Here is a 19,115-nt window from a genome sequence, read left to right as displayed (position 1 = left end):
AGGTGGAGCTGGAGGATATTTTGCTTTGGGGGTGAACTAAGGCTAGAGAAGGGTGGTTTTTTTCCTACAGTTTCTGCCCGTTTGAGATATGTCCTATGCCTCCCCAGGACAGCTGTTGTTTCCACTGGTGCAAGCCAGCTGATGAATGAACAGAGAGGAAAAACAGGGTGCTCAGGTCCCAGTTTGTCCTGTAACTGCCTGGATACCTACTTGGCATAAGCTTTCTCCACCAAGGCACACCAGAACTCGTTCCTGGAGTTGGAGTGGCAGTAGATGAGCTGGTTGTGCAGTGTGGGCAGGCGGTCATCTATGACCACGTCGAGCCACTGACCGAAACGCCAGAACTGGAAGTGGAAGATCCCCACATAGCTCTCGGGTTTCTCGGGGTTCCACTCCTGCTCCTTCCAGTCTGGGATGACCTGCAAGAGAGGAGGCACATGCACCTAGGTTACTCCCTTTTTTGCTGGGTTTGACTCTCATCCTGGAACTAACGCAGACAATATCAAAGACGGGAAGAATATGAGGTGGATGGACTAGCTTACAGCCTGTCAGGGCCAGATTTTGGACCTGGTTCCTCCAATGCAGACTAGATTAACATGTACTGGAATAGTGTAGCCTTCATCACACCTTGGAAGATGGAGCTGAAGCTCCTTGCCCTCTTATAATTCTACCCTGGAGATCTGCTGCCATCTACTGCTGTAGACAGGCTACTGGAGCAGGAGAGTCCTCGGTCCAACCAGAACTGGTTATTTTTATGACCAGATTTTTGTTCACCGTAGTGTCACTAGGGTACCACTAAGAGAGGGCACCTTTTTTGACTTGCTTACTTGATTCTGGTGTGACTTGATTGGCCCAGGAGCAAGCATTGTATTCACCTACCCGGTGGCAATGAACAGGGACCAGACGCTGGGCGCCTCTACTCTGCTGAATAAAAGTGGGAAAAGCAAGATCCCCATTCCCACAAGATCTCCATTCTTTTCTGTAAAGAGTTACCATACTCATCCAAGCAAGCACAGGGAGGTGACTTGCTGAAAGAAGGAAAAGGGCCTGGCGTGAAAGATCCCTAGAGCAGCTGAGGGGCTGAGGGAGTGCCGGTTTGGTGTCACTGCCATCTGCACTGCCAGTGGGACAGGCACAAGCGAAGCGTAGCTGCCAACGTCCATAGTCCTTCATGGCTGCAGGCACCACCAGCTTTGCTTTGGATAGAAAATCCACACAACAGCTGGGAGAGAAACAGGCACAGTCACGTGCAGATGCTACGTCTAGGAGGATCTGCTTTTTATTTAGAACCAGGACATTGGGGCACACAGCAAGAAACTGCCACACCACAGCTTAGCTTTTGTTGAGGGTGAAGGCAACGTGGTATTACTTCATGGCCAGGGTGGGCTGTGAGGCCACGTACAGTTAATGTAGTGGATAGCCGACAAGGACTGACCTATTCAGCTGCAGTAATGTCCCACACCTTTGCTTCTTTACTTACCTGCTCTCAAAGCATCATGACCTAAGCGAGGAAAAACCTGCACGTGCCCATGGGGAAAATTATGTTCCAACTAATCACTGTCCCGTGGAGGCAGCTCTGAGTGGTGGGGTGGGACAGGAAAGGACACAGCTACAATGCATGGAAAGAGGCTCTTCAGGAAGTCCCAGGCCATGGGGAGACCTCCTGCACCATGCTTTGGCCCTTTGTCCAGCTTCTGGAACCTTCAGCTTTCTTTTTCTCTTTTTCTTTTTCTTTTTCTTTGACTGCTGTCATGAAGCCGTAACCCTGCAGAGATGCTTCTCTCTGGAGAGCCCCTGACTTCTTAGCTACTAGCAACAATCCAAGCCCAGGGCTTTTACTGCTCCTACACTGAAATATTAATGATGCTATCAGCCCTGCAAGCTCACTGGCACTCTTGAGTTGTCTGAATCAATAGAAGCAGAGCAGACAGAGCCATGAAAAAGAGCTGCTTTTGGAGTGTTTGGTGTTTTCCATGAGTGCTAACAACGATGCCCCAGACTCCCCGTGGGAGTGCCAGGAAAGGTCAGACAGCCCTCCATCAGAAACCATCGATTCTGTCCTGACTGGAGCTCATCCTAATGAATTGTCATAGAGGACCATTGTGCTAATCAACTTGCTATTAATGTGGGCTTAGAAATGATTACAGCATTGATTAGAGGCAGCTTGTCAGCCAGAGCTGGTAGCGACAGCTTCCAGCTGGCTGGTTCTGAGATGTGTCATTACATTGGTGGCAGGAGATAGTGGTCCCCACCATCCTCCTCCATCCCTTCACTTGGGGACAGCACTGAAAACACCCTCTGCTGCCAAAAGTAGCAAAAGCGGCCAGCCTTCATGGAAAGCAGGATCCAGGAGTAAAGGCTGGTCATTTTTCTGCACGGACCCAAGAGGAAATGAGAAGAGCCTGATCTCCAGAGCCCAATCTGGCCTCAACCTGCCAAAGTGCAAGATGTGAGCTCAAACAGCAGGTTCCTCCCCCCAGCTCCTCCCAGAGCAAAGCATCCCACCCAGGCCAAGGATCCTCCAGCTGCTTCACCCCCTGGCCAGTATGCTTGTGACCACCCTGGCTGTCAGGGAGAGGTGACAGCTCTGGATTCAGTGCCTATTGGGACACCACACTTCAAGGCTACAGCACAACCCCTGCCTATGACCCGACGCTACATGTTATCTAAAAGGATCAACCCGGGGCACATCTACAAACCCCAGCAGCTGCTGGAGCCCAGACTCCTCCAGAAGATCATCATGCGACTGAAGTCTGCGGCTTATACCCACTCCAAGGAAACCTTCCCAGACATCTCCCTCCCTCCTCAGTGGATGCTGGAGCGCATGCCATGGACCACCCATCCCAGGATCCCACTGAGTCCTGGACTCAGCTTGGCCGTGTGGCACTGATGCGGTGGAGCCCACACCTCCTTATTCACCCAGCTGTGCTGCTTTTTTCTTTCCGGTCCCAAAAGCTGGAGCTGTAACAGCTGGAGCTGTCCCCTTTAGTGGGACAAATTTACAGTGAAAGGGCTCAGAGAGAGGTAAATTGGGAGCCCAGAAACACCAGGTTCATTTCCCTAAGCTGGTTTAGGGCTTTTCTCATGTTTTCTAAGAGTGGCTAATTAAGAGGAAAGGCACTTGAGACCCTGGAGAAATGTCCCTGATTAGAAGGAGGAATTGATAGATGCCGATTCCTCCAAGCAGGGGGTCTTCTGCTGGGAACTTGCCAGCTCAGGCAGGGGAGGGAGGGACCCAACTGTGCCAATTTGCTGAACCATGGTACAAACCAGGATGAAATTCCCCTGGGAGGGGACAGAGCAGTGTATCTGAAAGCCTTCATGGGATACTGAAACTATGTAGGGAGAGTTTCAGTGACCCATATAAAGATGCTCATCCTCCCTGCAGACAGAGATCACACTGCCCCATGCACCTCCCACTCCCAGCTCTGATGGAAAGGAGGATCCACCTAAGGATCCACCTGAGGATCATTTCCCTTCCCCTACCCAGCTTCAATCCCCTCCCGAAACCACACAAAACTGCTAAATGCTCCATGAAGCCTTTCACACTAAGAGAAGGTAAATGTTCATTTTACTTTTTATGGGAAATAAAAAGGTAGGTGCTCAAAAGTACCAACAATGAGTTGAAAATTGGTGGGTGCTGCTTTATTGGGTGCAGGATTGGGGCAGCTTCCAAAAAGGGCATGAAGAAGACACGCACAGCCTCAGTCCATAAGGGGAACCCTGTTGACTAGGCTTTTATTTACTGTGTACATCAGTATTTACTGGGTACATCAATACCCAGCGAAGTATCTGCAGCAAGAACTGTACTCCAGCAACCAGCAACACAGCAATGGCACATTGTGAGACCTGGCATGCAAAAACCCCTTTGGATGTTGGCAGTGGCTCCTGTTATCAGGTTTAATGTGGTTTGCAGTCACAAGCTCCGCTCTGGGATGTACAAGGAGGGGCCTCATATGGGAAAATCTGCAAGGACCTTAGAAGTGGGTTTGGTCTACAGTAGGTCTATGCTATGGCCAAGCAGGGATGCATCCACTTTTACCTCTCCTCACAGACTCCAGCATTTCTTGGGGTCTAAGCAAAGACATCAACTTCTCCAGCAATGCCCATGGCATGGCTGTATGATTCAGTGGTTGCTGAGCTTTGGTTGTGGGCAAGACTCAAAGCTCCCACCACCTCTTCAGCCAGTAGCTGATCTTCCTGCTTTCCTTCTCCTCTCTGCCTAGCACAGCTTGTGCATATCGTTTTATACACTATTGTTGGGCTGGGGAGGGCGTCGAGTCTGCAACTCTGGAGGCTTTGAAGAAGAGGTTGGACCCTTTTGGGGATGGTCCGCACAAACCAGCAGGCCACGGGTAGAAGGTCACCTTGTCCTGGCTTTCCTATCACTGCCCTCTCCTTACACAGGTCAGGAAAATCTCAGGCCACACCTTGAGGAGCGCTCACCCACATCTGAGTGCAAGCTTAGCAAAGGACCAATTGTAATAATACCTGGTGCTTTCAAAGGACATTCCTACCTGTGGGTCTCAAGAAGCTTCACCAAAGTACCCTCCACTTTTTTCTGGAGGAAAAGGGAATGTCCAAAGTTAGTTTTTTCACGGTCATGGGACAAGCCAGGCACAAAATACCCTCCTGCTCCTAAACTTGCAAAGGTACCATTTCTCCTCTCTGCTCCGATGGCCACCCAGACACTGCTCCCTGCCTCAGCATTTGTAGAGGGTAGGAGACACCGCTTTCTGGGACAGCAGCAGCAGGTTCCTGCTGTGTGGTTTGCAAAGTGCTCTGCAGCCTCACGGCTCTCTATAGATGCTTCAAAATAGATATATTCATGATTGCTTTAAGGCCACAACAATGCACAAATTGTTTTTGCTGGGGGGGACTCGCTGCTGGCTCAGACCTACAGCCTCCTCTGAGCTGCTGGCTCACTTGCCCGGCTCTGCACACACATGCATGCTTGGTCCAACCCATCTCAGGACCAACCACCTCCAGGCAGCACAAGGTGAGCAACATGCTGGAGTACACCTCCTCACAGTGACCCCCTGCAAGAAAAGGTGGCAGCTGTCAGGAAAAGGGTGGTCCAGCCTCCTTGGACCCGTTTGTCCAGCGGGTTTGCAATCTGCAGAATACAGCATATCCAGATGTACTTCAGCTTCACAGCAAAGTGATCCTCCATGGGACTGGTCTTCAGAGACACCAAGCAGCTACAGTTGCAGCAGCCGTCACTGCAGCCTGCAGGCACTCAGCATCCTTGCAAGGAGCAGCACCCCATCACAAACAAGCCCTCCCTTTTTAATGGCTAGGATGGAAACTGGAAGTCAGGGCGCTCTCCACGTTGTCTCTCCTGTTTCTAGTATGGCAATTTCTTATTTTTCCATCAGGCTTTTGGTATGCAGTTGCCATAGTTGGAAAGGTTAAGGCAGCCTCCTGTTTTCCAGCCAGCAAGACCTGGTGAATCCCTGCTGAATTTACAAGCATGCAGTCCTATATTCTAGGCAAATACAGCATGGCCCTCTCCTCCCCATCGTTCAGAGGACAGCACGTATGGGGAATGTTCCTCAGGGCTAAGGGGCTCCAGAAGTGCTAAGCTGTCCTCCACTTTTTTGCAGTGAACCACACAAACACTGAACTAAGAGAAAGAATAACGAAGACAAAAGCATAGCTGGAGCAAGAAGGGCAGAACAAGAGGGGATCAGGCTTTAAAAATAATGGAGCCCTTCAGCTGAGCTGGTTCAAGGCCGTCGGTGAAAGTGAGGAGAAAATACATCACCTTGCGGATCTGGGCCAGCTCTGCTATCCGTTCCCCAAATTCCTGGGCATCTGCCTCATTGTACTCTACCTCCTTGGCCCCTGGCTTTTTCCAGAAGATGCCCACTGGCTCCAGCAGCTGCCGATTCATAAGGTGGGTGAGATCAGGAGTCCAGTGCTGGGAGGTGCCGGTCACCATGACCTTCCCAGGTCTCTCCAGCTGGATGTCCCAACGGAGGAAGCGCAGATTGTGCTGTCGGATGAAATCCACTCGGTATACATGCTCATTGGAATGCAACAGTTTCTCGCCATCCTGGGGCCTCATGTTTTTTTGCTGCAGGCTCTGGAATCGCAGCCTCATGCAACGGGTAAGCTGGTCATCATGGACGAAGGGCAGCTTGAGCATCCCTGCCTCAGCTGCCATCACCTCGGCTGCTTCTCTGCTACGTCCTCAGCAACGTTTGGCTCTGAAGCAGGACACACAGGGGGAAAAAAGCTGCCAAGCCCCTAGAGCTGGTGCCCCCTCTCCACAGTCCCAGCAGTGCTAGGCAACCTGGGACAGTGACGCAAAACAGCCCCTGAGGCTTCCTCTGGATGCCCTCCAACCTCGTTTGCAGATTAGGAACTGATGGTGCTGCTGTGCACGATAATCTATAGGGAAGGGACGTCTGATGTCAGCATCCCTGGCAACCTCCCTGACAACCATGGCTTGTTATCCTGAAATGAAGGCGCGCAGCCAGGGATGCCACCCAACAGGTCTGGGTAGCAGTGGCTTCCTCTGAGTGTAGGCTTATGGGATAATCCAGGTTGGAAGAAGACTTTGGAGGGGTCTGGTCCAGCCTGCTGCTCAGAGCAGGACTTACTTCAAGGTTAAATCAGGGTGCTCAAGGCTTTGGCCAGCGCATCTTTGAGTATCCCCACAGATGGACGGCCCACAGGCACCCTGGACCCCTGTTCCACTATCTGACTACACTCAATGCTCACAATAAGCTGCAGCTTGTCCTGTGTCTTGTGACTGTGCATCCCCAGCAAGAGCATGGCTCTGTCTTTCCACACGCTCCCATTAAGTAGCTGCAGGCAGCAATAGACTCCCCCTTCATCTTGCCTCCTCCTGGATGCACATGCCACTTCTCTCAGCCTCTCATCATACATCCTGTGCTCCAGACCATCTTGGTGGCCTCCATCAGGCTTGCTTCAGTGCCACTGTCATCTTCTGGAGACCCCAAAACAGTGCCCAGGTGGGGATTAACAAATGCCAGACAGAGGGAAAGAATAATTTCCCTCACCCTGCTGGCTGCACTCCTGTTAGTTTGGCCCCCATCTCTGCCGTGGTGCACGTTTGGCTTACAGTGGGCTTGTCCCTCAGGACCCCATGTCCTGTTCTGAATCGCACAGCTGGCAGGAGTTGGGCTCCACACTGCTCCTGCAGCAGCAGCTGGGCACCAGCAGCTCAGCGTGGGTCTGCCCACCCTCCAACAGACTGGCACAGAGCTGCAGAGGGTGCTGGCAGGTGGGCTTCACCTTACTGTGCCTGGGAGAGGGGAACTCAGGCATAGTCTGTGCCTTAACACTTGTCTCCTTGGGCCAGGTGGCTAAGCACGTTCAAGATGCAAGTAACGCAAACAACCTCTTCTCAGGCACCATAGGGATGCTCTGAGACCACACGAACACCAGCAAGACCATTATTCCCAACCTGGAACCACCCATTCCTCAGCAATTGCTGGGCATGGTTAAATCCAGAGCACCAGCGCTGTGCTGGTGGATTGTCCAGACAGTGGATGGCGTGAAGGGGAACAGTGGTGAATGTGTTTCTCTTTGCAGGGTGCTGGGTGGCTCCATGAGGCTGTGTACCCTGAAGAGAGGTGCCACACCATGTTCCCCTCTGCTGAGCAGCCTCACCAATGGTTAAATCACTGAGGTGGTTTTAGGTGCACCATGGAAAAAGCCTGACTCCTGCAAGTGTGATGTGGTATCTTTGGGATGTACTTACTGGTTTGGACACTTAAGAGATGCAGGGGTTCCAGCACAAAGCTTTAGACATTATGTGGAGTCAAGCTGTTTGGGTTCTCTCCATCCTACCTGTGACTCAGGTTGGCTCCTGCCACAAGACATGTTTGCAGGGTGCTTGAGGAGCTCCAACTGTGTTAAATGAACTCCAGGAAAATTTCTAAAATATTTTTACAAAAGGTTGTGCCAGCACCTGGACTGTGCCACATTTGACTCACAACCTCCCAATATCATCCCTGGAGGCTATCACTTTGACTTCCAGAAGTCCCAAAAAAAGACCATCAGAAGCTGACCATGGCCAGACAAGTCACTGACACCAGGGGCCCAAGGTGGGTCATTTTCCTGGGAATTGTCCTGCAGTCACCGGTCTGCTTCTACTACTAAAGAACCTGAGGACAAAGTCACGAAAGCTAAGAGCTACACAGCCCCATTTGTAGGGACAAGAGAGGTCTGAGGAAACCTGACCCTTCTGGCTGGTCTCTGAGCTCTTGCCTCACTTGTTTATTAGCTTTAAAACACCTTTAGCAACAACTGTTGACCCAACCCTTGGGTTTTAAAAGTTTAAAATGCCTTCAGGTAACCCTAGAGACCTTTTGGAGCTGACCTACATGTGACAACGTCACACAGACCTTGCTTGGGCTGCCTTGTTTCTTTTACCCCCTATATGTGGTGGCAGTAGGAGCAACCACCTTGCACCTGGTGATGAAAGGACTGCAGTGGGGGGTCCAGTCCCCAGGCACATCTGATGTTCCTTCCCTGCCCTGCTGAGGTACAAGATCAGCCTTCAGAGTCTTCTCAGAGAGCAATAACCAACCACAGGTTGTAGAAGACCGATGCAAACTGAACTTTTGGAGGTCACTGCCCTCAGAGCCATCTGCTCATGGCATCCCATCCCTTCCTGCAGTCTGGAAGCAGATGAGGGGGAAAAAGACCAGGCTAGGTGGTGGAGATGCAGGGCTGTCTGAACCACTTGGCTTCAGAGGCCGGCCCCTGTCCCTTGTTTGTTGAGCAATACCAATGCAACCTGTGGGAGCACACATACAGATCCAGACAACCCTTTTGGACAAAGTGCTGCTGGAAATTATTTAAATTCCCCCATTTCAGGGCCTCCATTTCTTTTCATAAGAGCGAGAAACATATGAAGGATCACAGAAAGGGTGTTATAGAGCCTGATCACACCTAAAGCCACGCAGGGTCAGCCAAGACTCAGGAATTTAGAAAACAGTTCTAAATTAAATTCCAGTACCACATTCACACTCAGTGACTCAAACAGAGGCTTAATGGTAAGTAGGGACATGGGGGGAGCCTTGGGGCAAGGTAGAAGAAGGAGCATGAACAAAATCATCTCTTGGGATGCACAGGGATGGGCTGGCTTGCCCTATTCCCTTGAAGGTACTCCCCCTCCCCATACCTGAGAGAGACAATTTTACTGTCTGAAGCGGGAACAAGGGACACTCAGAGCCTAAGTTACATCCTGGTGTAAATCAGGATTACATTTTCCAGCAGCAATGAGATGGGCCAGGACCCCTGTACTGGTATTTCAGTGATACTAACACCACCTGCATCAACGTCTTTCAGCTCCTCCCAGACCCTGAACCAGAGACATTTTTGGTGTCTAATGACAGTTTAAAAACCTGGTGTTTGCTGCCAAGTCTGTCCTCTCAGCTGTTGCTTGCATTAACATATTGCTCAGTCAGGAGCAAAGGTTTGCCCTATGTGTGGAGATGCCTGAGGGCCAGGGAGCAGCAGGTACCTCCAGCAACGTTATCACAATTGTGTGTGCAACCCGACCGAGGGCTCCAAGCTCTTCAGCAAGGACCATGCTCTAATCACAGCACAAGCAGCAGAGCTGCTGTCTCTTTGGACCAAGGGGTTAATCTGTGCACTTGACATCTCCCATTTTGCTTTAAAAGTTCCTGCTGCAGTTTATAGCCATGCTTACTCCTCACTATTCACCATAAGCCCTCAAAGCAACTCGCAAAGTGTGAGCAAAGGTCCCGTCTAATCCACAGGTCTCCAAAAGCAGGGATGAAATATGTCTGACCAAAGCCCTGTAGCAAACACCACAGCAAATTCAACATCACTGGGAGGAAGGCTTGGGGAGGGGGCTGCAGCTTTTGCTTTCGCCACAGAACAAATCTTTCTGAAAGAAAGGGGAGGCAGGTAAAGCAGAGCCTCTGAGAGTTAAGGGCATGGAAAATGAGAAAGTCACAAACACACACAGTCAAATTGCCAAGGGAGGAAAAGCAAAGCTGTTGGCAAACTGAAATAATGAGGTGTCCAAAGGGACACGGCTTCTGTTTGGTTGGCATTTCCCAGGGCAGGGCTGGAAATGAATGGTGAGGAGGGAAGAAAACTCGGCCGCTCACCCTTGGGAGATGTTGGCAGAGAACAAGTTAAACAACCCCTTGCACACACCTGAGAGCCACAACAGTCACCACAGCCACGATGGGAGGCAACCTTACTGCTTATCCAGAAGCCGACAACAGCTATCCTGTTCCCATCTAAAGAAAAACCTTGATTTTAACAGAAAATGGGGATGCTGAAATGAACACAAATTCCTGAGCTCAGTGTTCATGATCCCAAAAACCACACGCAGCAGAGAATGGAAGTACCACAGCACACAGAGTGGATGCAAAGGTGTAGGACTGAGGGACCCCTTTTAGGTCCACTGCAGTAGGAGGCAGTGGGTGAAGCAGGTGATGCTGTCTGCACAAACCAAAGGACTTTGGTGGCTGCCTTTTGCAGTAAAATCTAGGAAAGGGTGCTTGCAACTTGCTGGTCTCTTGTCCTACTATGAAACATGCCTGTACCAGGGTCTGAAGCCCCCCCCTGCCTTGGCTTTCACAGGACTGACTTCTTCTGATGCTGAGGACATGGTGGTGATGGGCACAGACTGTTCAAGGACGTGGTACTAAGCACCTCCTTCCCCCTGTACCTCTGTGGTTGCTCCCTGGGTCTGCAGCCCTTGCTCTGGTGCAGCTCCCTGGTGGCTCGATGGCCCACAACACCATCCCTTTGGACCCCACACTCGAAGGAGCACTATTACAGGTGCAATCCAGCCATGGGACATGTCAGGGATGGACGTTTTGGGGAAGCAGCACCTTGGGAGAGATACTAATACCCTCAAATCACCCTACCTGCCACAGCGCAAGGTGTCTTGTTGCCAAGATGGGCACACACTGAGCAGCCAAAGCGAGGTAACACCATAGGGACTAGGGAAACGGGGCCAAATGCTGCAGCTGAACACCGTGAATTTTGTTCTTCTTGTTGTTTTTTAGGTTATTTTTGGTCACGGAAGGGTCAGATTTTGGATACAGAGGACAGGACGGGACTTGGTTTACTTGGTTAAGGAGAAATTGGCCAAGGGTTTGGCTCGAGTGTAAAGTAACTGCAGCCAGGATGACTAATTCCCCTTGACAGATAGTCCTTTAAGGAAGGTTTTTGCACATGAACAGTTTTTCAGGATCTGAGGCATCCCTGAAGAACCAGTTTTCTAGCTGGACGAACGCAACGTGAAACCAAGATGCTGAAGGCAGGCTTTCCCCTGGCATGGGGAACCACTTACCTTCTGCCACAGAGACTCCCGGGACGCCAGGGAGGAGCAGGCAGCCACAAACCAGCAGTTCCCAACCTGACCCTGGTGTAAGTCATGGGAGCTGATGCCATCCACAAAGAGACGTGGATCATTGCAGATTTCCTGTGGGACAGGAGAAAACCAGACACACTGGGTAAGCAAGGAGACAGGGAAATCAGGAGGAAGCCTTCCTGGCAAAGGAAAATCTCTCTCTCTCTTCCTCAGGCTCCATTTGAGTCCTGCCTGCAGCTTTCTGCTGGCCTCACTCATCACGCCAGTGGAAGGAGGACCCTGTCCTGCCTTCTGCTCTCATTGGGATACAGGCAGCATCACTACCAAAGTGACAGCAGATCCACTCCCTATTCTCTTCCAGCATCAGCACAGCTTTGCTATAACTACCACACATGATAATGGCACGTTTTCATACCATCACAGCCCTAGTGACCCATTCCATCTTCTACGTCCACTCTTTGTTACCTCTCATAAGCCCTTCAGCTTGCTCTGTGACTGCTTTACAAGCTTCTCCCTCTCTTATTTTGCTTTGGATAGCATGAGTGCATCACTCAAACTTACTCTCTCCCATACTGGAACTTGTGGAGCCCTCAAAAAATATAACCCTGCATTTAGATAATGAATTCAGTGCCTAAATCAGGTGGTTCGCGCAGGAAAGCTCAACACAGATGGAGGGCTCAGCCACAGTTGCAAGTCAACTGTCCTCACCCGGGAGGTCTCTCCTTCCAGATCTTAGCATAGCAGAAGGAGAACATTCAGTGAGCTAAAAGCTTTGCAACAGGGCCAGGAAGATCAAATGCTCATTCTGACACCAAAACCAGCATGGTGGATTGTGCATGGATACCATGAGCTGGGAAACCTGGCTAGGAGGCCAGCTAGGAGGTGAGCTCATCCCTCCAACCACTCAGGTGCCCACTACATCACCTTTCCTCTGCCTAGCCCCTGCCAGGCTGCCCTCCCTTCTTCCCACTCCCACTCAGAGCCTGGCCAAGAAAGCATTTAAATAACAGAGGATGCTGAGCAAGCTTCGTGTGAAACACTGCACTTTTTTTTTGACATCTTTTCTCCTGATCAATCCAGTTTGGAAGGACACGTCCAGCTGGAGGCTGGGAGCAGATGGGACAGACAAAGAGCTGAAAGAAACTTTCCTCCTTTGTTATTACATTTAATTTGAAGGGGGGGGGGGGGGGGGAAGCAGATTTTCCTTCTTCCCCCATCAGTTTTTCAGGCTGGTTGCATCCAGAATAACATGCTCCCTGCCGCTTTACACATAAGGACTTGTATTGCCTCTGCCCACCGCCGGGAGGAAAAAGAATCGCTGCTCCATAAGCACCTCCTGCTATTCTCAATGCTATTCTCAACTAACCCAGCCAGCCCTGTACATCTGAAAAATAATCTGAGCTCCAGCCAGACACAAACTGGGCTGGGACCAAACCCAAGGGAGAGGACTGACCCCCTCCTAGCTGCTGGCGTTGCAGGAGGTTGAGATAAGCTGACAGCCACCAAAGGCATGGCGGCGTGCAGACGGGGGTGGGAGAGGAGCAGTGGGGTTTACCTGCTCTCCCATACCACCGAGGAAGCAGCTAGCAGCAGGGGATGGGGCTGTCCTGTCTGTTGGTGTCGGGGATGTCTGCAGGATCAGCTCTTAGTGATCCTGCTCTGGGGGGCAGAGGCACTGTGTTTACCCCATTTAAGGACCACAGCTGCCCCTTCTACCCTTGGGTAAATCTGCAGTGTACAAAAAATAGGAGTCACTTGGTATTATGTAGACAGGGGAGAGCAAGAAAGCACGAAAAACATATCCTGCTCGGCAGAAATTAGCATAGGGTAGAAGGTGTCAGATGCTCAGGGACCTTTCCTAACAGCAGAGCTGCCAGTTAGCTGTGATTTCCCCATCACCAGGAAAAAGTTTGCAAATTAAAACCCCGTGGTTGCTCATTTTAATAGAGAGAAGCCCTGTGTACTCATCAAAAGAGCAGCCTGCCCTGGCACAGATGAAAGGTGCAGCTCCTTAGACCTTACTCTGTTGGACCCACAGCAGCAATGAAGGTGCTGCAGCTGAAAACACTCACGCCAGGGCGGGCTCCTGCTGCCACACACAATGCTCATCTGACTCAGCTTCTCTTCCCACTAATGCAGGTTGGTCCCTAAGGGTATATCCTTCTTGAAGGATTCACTCAGGCAGCTCTTCAGATGCTGCAGTAGGCATTTCCCATCCAGGTGCACACTTGGATGTGGCATTTCAAGGTGCTTTTGGTCCGGCATGGTTGTGGCTGAAAGCATACACTTGCTCTACAACTGAGCAGCCTGTGGACTTTTTAACCTCCTTCCCTCATAGTGTGCAAGACCCCATGGCAGTTTGCAGCTGAATTGGAAGCTTCCTAGGAGCACAAAGGCTGCTAAATGCCACAATCCTCTGCTGTGGCAGGGGGTGACAGCCTCTCCCTTGATCTAGGATCTTGCATGGCCTGGTGCCTGGAGATGCATCAGGCTTTGGAGGAGGAGTGATGCTTTGCATGAGGATCAGCCCCGCACAATATACAAGCCCAGCTGGAAGGAAACACCACGTGAGCTCTGCACAAAACTTGTGCAAATCCCAGAATGCTCAATGAATCTTCCCAGGAGTCCAGCCTGAAGGGCAGAGAGGGGCTGCCATGCTTCCCTGCAGAAAGACCATGCAGCACCCCCAAGTCCTAGGACCGAGCTCAGTCCCAGTGGTGCTAAGCACAGAATCACCAAATCAATGTGGTTAGAAGGAACTTCTGGAAATCACCCAGTCCATCCCACCTACTCAAAGCAAGGTCAGCTAGAGCAGGTTGCCCAGGACTGTGTTCAGTCAGATTTTTAATATCTCCAGTGATGGAGACTCCACAACCTCTCTGGGCAACCTCTGCCAGTGTGTGGACCACTGTCACAGTAAAAAAGAATTTTCTCATGTTTAAATAGAATTTCCTGGTTTTCAATTTATGCTCACTGTCTCTTGTCCTGTCACTGGGCACCACCTAGAAGTCTGGCTCTGTCTTCTTCTTTCCCTGCCATCAGGTATCTATGCACATTGTTAAGATCCTCTTGAGCACTCTCTTCTCCAGACTGAAGAGTCCCAGCTCTCTCAGCCTCTCCTAGTGTCAGATGTTCCAGTCCTTTGATGATCATCTTCATGGCCTTTTGCTGTACTGGCACAGGGGAAGGCAGCATTGCCTCCTTGCTCTAACACTGCAGAGCTGATCCCATCAGGGTAAGACTCACCCATGGGTCAGTCTCCCCAGCAAAACCTCCTGAGGTTTCCCAAATCCCTTAGACTGGTGCTTCCCAATATTAAATTACTTGGATTCTTCAGTTCCCACTGAAGCTGCTGAGCTCCCACTCACATTTTGGCCCTGGTCTAGACTATGTGGCCTTCAAACTGCAGAGATGACATTCCCTAGGTGCCTGTACTGAGGTGGAAGCAAAGGACCAAGGTGCTGCTCCAGCAAGACTGCAATGCCCCCAGGATCGTATGGAGCACAGTGGGGACCCGCTGCAGGATGCAGCGCCTTCAGGGTGCAAAGGACACTCAGAGCCATGCAGCACCATGACCACATGCAGAGGTGGGTGATGAACTAGAAACCAGAGGGAACCAGGTCAAAAAGGGGCAAGAAAATATTTAATTTTGTTTCCCTACCCCTGCATACAGAGCTGAAAGAGACGAAGAGCTTGTTCAGCAGCCAGGCTGAATTACAGGGCCTGGGTTTTGTATGTGCCAGGGGAGGGAAGATGCAGAGATGCTCTGGTCACAGAAGGTCATCCCCTTGGCTTCCTCCCCTTCCTGCCATGCAGCAGACAGAAACCAGGTGAGCAATAACATTTACCCAGATGGACGCTTCTCCAGAAAGCAAATACCAGGTCACACTCTCAGCACCACAAACCCTAGAGAAGAAGGAAGCACACAAACGTGCACACCCACGCACACCCTGGGAGCCTTCTAGCTTCAAGTACCAATCACCACAGAACCAGCTCAAACTGCCCCGTGGCACCCAAGACTTCAGCAAACAGGGAGTCCATCCTGTCCTTCATCTCATCACAGCCAGATCCTGGGTTGTGGCTACTCCTAGTTGGACACAGATGGTAAACAGCAAGGAACAGCAGGAGAAAGCCAAGAGCTATGGCTGCAGGGAAGCTATGGCTTTGATGTGTTGCCCTTAACTCCATCTCAGCCAAGAGAGACATCCATGCCTCTTTACTCCCAAAAAGAACCTGTCTTGCAGGATCCCTAAGATCCTAAGCACCATCAGAGATGATCTGCTCTCCCTAAAAGTGCCTGCTGAAATGGCCACTGAGCTCCAGGCAACAAAATACAACCTAGAGAAAGCCTGCGTGGATGGTCCTACGGAAAGATATCGCCTGATAATACAGGGAGGGCCAAACCAGTGATTCAAAGTTCTGGTGATTCATACACTCCCTCCCACATCCTTCCTCCTGCAAAAATGTGGGACAGAGGGGGAAACCAGAGCCAGGGCTGGGAGAGGATTTTGAATTCTCGGTCAGTGAGAGGCTGATTGCAGAGGTACCAAGTCTGGCTTATGCAGAATGAGCCAGTTTGCTGCCTCTGGCTTTGCGTTTTTGAGGTAGATTAAGGAAAAAAAGACCCGATCAGCACAATTCTCTTGCACTCGCTGGTGTAATACTGCTTCCCACCAAAAAAGCATGCAGGCTTTTCCTCTGCCCTCCCCTTTGGAACTCTTTCCCCCAGCACACAGTTTTCTTCCAAATGTATTTAAACCAGAAAATATCACCCTCAGCTAGTCCAATTCCACACAGAGTAGTAATGAGCAAATCACCCCCTAATTGGCTTTATAATTGGTGACTGTCTTGCCATAAATGTTTCCCAGTGCAGATTTCTGAGCTTTAGATTCACTGGGGATCTGGATTGTGTCAAGCCAGCTGCAGGGAGGGAAAAAGCTAAGGGGGGAAATAATCATGTGAGATACAACATCTGCTGCATGCCAGGACCATTTTTTGCTAACAAGATTTTGCAAGGAGCAGACTAGTTTAATTGGATTGCAGAGTCTGCCTGTTTCAGGATCAATGCTTTCACTCAGACTTACAAAACCAGCAAGATAATCTATTAGTGTGGGTGCGCTTCCCCCCTCCTGGGCAATGGGGAACCACAATGATCCTGCGTCCTAAATGTCACTCACAGAGCCAAGAGAGCAGGAGGCATCCAAGCACAGTAAGCAATGGTGACACAGATGACACAAAGGTCCCTGCACTGCCTTGCTGCAGGTACCTGCACGGGGATGCAATTTTGCAAAAAAAATATTGCACTTGAGTGTCATAAGGAAGGGAAGGGCAACAGCGTGAGTTTAGAACACCAGGGATCCATGTATTCCAATGGATTATTACAGAATCATAGAACGCTTTGGGTTGGAAAGGACCGTCAAGACCAGCCAGTCCCACCCCCCGCCAGGGGCAGGGCCCCCTCCCCCCAGCCCAGGCTGCTCCCAGCCCCGTCCAGCCTGGCCTTGAGCCCTGCCAGGGATGGGGCACCCACAGCTGCTCTGGGCAGCCTGGGCCAGCGCCTCACCACCTTCAGCATAAAAAATTTCTTCCTTATTTCTAGTCTAAGTCTACCCTCTGTTAGTTTAAAACCATTGCACCTTGTCCTATCGCAACAAGCCTGACTGAAAATTACATCCTCAGTGGCTCGGCTTCACCCACAGTGAAGGGCAGGTTTGGCTGGCAATATCTGCACCTATAAAACTGTTCGTGGGGGTTTGTATTGCCTCAGTCAGGCGTCTTTAATGCTAACCCACCCAGAGTATCTCAGTGTATACACATTTGTATCTGTTATCAGCCCCTGTGCCACGCAAAGGGCATTGGACACTCCGCCCAGAGCCAACAGGACTTGCTTGTAAAGGGAGGCATCAAAAAAACACGCCCCCACCAAGCCCATGACTGCTTGTGTACCTCAGCACCACGCCATGCCGTTTGCTTTGGCACCAGAAAGAGCAGGGATGGTGACAAACAAGATCTAAAGGTCAATTTTGCAGCCTTAGACAGGTCCCTCTGCAGTTTTTATCTGCCAGGTATCCAAAGCACAAAGTCACCAAAGAGCTCTCTGTTGAAGTAGAGAGACGCAACACGCTGTGAGAGCACTGCAGGAGCAGGCAGAGAGGGAAAAGGATGGGAAGGAGACTGGAACAAGTGCAGAGACCTCAGAACTGCCATTCCCACCCCTCTGCCCATGCTCTCCAGGGATGCGCTCTTGGAAAGCCTCACCATTACCGAGCCCAGCACTTCTTCGGTCTCTACCCAGGCAAGACTGATGCAGAGGCCACCACAGCCCAGCTTTTAGCATCTCCACACATTCAGACGCAGCCCTCCCCAGACTGCCTCTCCCACAACGAGTTTTTTTGACACGTCTGGTTGCAGAGCCACTAAGAAAAAGTACTCCCTGGATCCTAACAGCCCTGAGATCTGCAGGTTTCAGCACCGAAGCACGAAAGTCTTAAAACACCTCGCTGACAAACTGGGGGATAGGATGCTCAGAGGTGATGTCCCCCAGGTTACCCCACTCAGAGGCAGAGGTGGTCCCTCCTAGTTTCAAATCCCAACACAGTCTGGTCACCGCATGAGCCATTGTTCCTTTATGGAAATGATGTCACCTGGCTCCTCTTCCTGCTGCATCGCCTGAGCCAGCCTGACCCTTACGAGTGCACACAACCACAGGTTCAAGAAGTGAAGGACACTGAGCAAACACAGCAGCTCTCAAAGATGGCTCCACTTGGATCTCCTCCCCTTAAAGCTTGGTACATGTAGGCATGGGCTCTAGAGAACTATACCAGAGAGGTGGAGAAGGAGGAACAAAAATAAGCTCCCATGGTTGTTTTAACTTTAACACTCTCTGGCAGATACACCTCTCTGATTCACCACAGTGCTGCTGGCCACCTTCTCCCAAGTCACCCCACCCTCCATCATATCCCAGTCTTGAGCTCTCCTATGGATCTCCTTTGACTAAACTCCCTTGCGATGGTGCTAAAGACTTGCAGGGATAAGTACAACCCTGGTCTGGCAGCATCATGGGTTTAAAACACACCTGCCCTCCAAAGCCCATCCTCTCATCATGACACACTGCACCCTCAGTTACAGAATCATAGAATCATTTAGGCTGGAAAAGACCTTTAAGATCATCAAGTCCAACCGTTACTGCAGGACTGCCAAGTCCACCACTAAACCATGCCTCTAAGCACCACAGCTACATGTTTTCTGAACACCTCCAGGGATGGTGACTTCACCACCACCCTGGGCAGCCTGTTCCAGTGCTTGACCACCCTTTCAGTGAAGAAATTTTTCCTAATAACCAATCTAAACCTCCCCTGGTGCAACTTGAGGCCGTTTCCTCTTGTCCTATTGCTTACTACCTGGGGGGAGAGACCGACCCCCACCTGCCTACAGCCTCCTTTCAGGTAGTTGTAGGGAGCGATAAGGTCCCCCCTGAGCCTCCTCTTCTCCAGGCTGAACAACCTCAGTGCCCTCAGCTGCTCCCCACCAGACTTGTGCTCCAGACCCTTCACCAGTTGCACCAGCACTTCCAGTTGTGGGGTCTATGCTCAACCAGAGTAACTGCTTTGGCTTGAAACTGTCTGCATTAGGCCCCAAACTTGTACTTGGGGAGGTTCCCGGTCCTGTTGGTACAAATGAGGGACCATGAACCACAAGCATGAGCCACGAGGCTGTCCCACAGCTTGCACCATTTTAGAGCCACCTTGGAGGACATGGTGGTGGGGACATGTTG

At 50.9% G+C, this 19,115-nt stretch overlaps 2 protein-coding genes across 2 annotated transcripts in view; both read right to left on the bottom strand.

The window, feature by feature from the left end:
• CAPN5 (calpain 5) overlaps window positions 1-19,115 on the bottom strand; it is a 57,646-nt gene that overhangs the window by 11,830 nt on the left and 26,701 nt on the right. The window contains exons 3-4 of the mRNA XM_040583772.1: window positions 11,321-11,452; window positions 211-419 (exon numbers count right to left, since the gene is read on the bottom strand). Of these exons, the coding sequence (XP_040439706.1) occupies window positions 211-419; window positions 11,321-11,452 (341 nt within the window). The remainder of the gene's footprint in view (window positions 1-210; window positions 420-11,320; window positions 11,453-19,115) is intronic.
• Window positions 3,722-7,137, bottom strand: LOC121083400 (olfactory marker protein). Its single transcript, XM_040583773.1, has one exon. The coding sequence runs from the start codon at window positions 6,167-6,169 to the stop codon at window positions 5,690-5,692; it is 480 nt and encodes a 159-aa protein (XP_040439707.1). The 5' UTR covers window positions 6,170-7,137; the 3' UTR covers window positions 3,722-5,689.

This window comes from Falco naumanni, chromosome 2, assembly GCF_017639655.2.
Source record: "Falco naumanni isolate bFalNau1 chromosome 2, bFalNau1.pat, whole genome shotgun sequence".
In the NCBI taxonomy this organism is placed as follows: Eukaryota; Metazoa; Chordata; class Aves; order Falconiformes; family Falconidae; genus Falco; species Falco naumanni.
The sequence above is the reverse complement of the archived record's forward strand: the minus strand, read 5'-3'. Positions and strand labels throughout refer to the sequence as shown.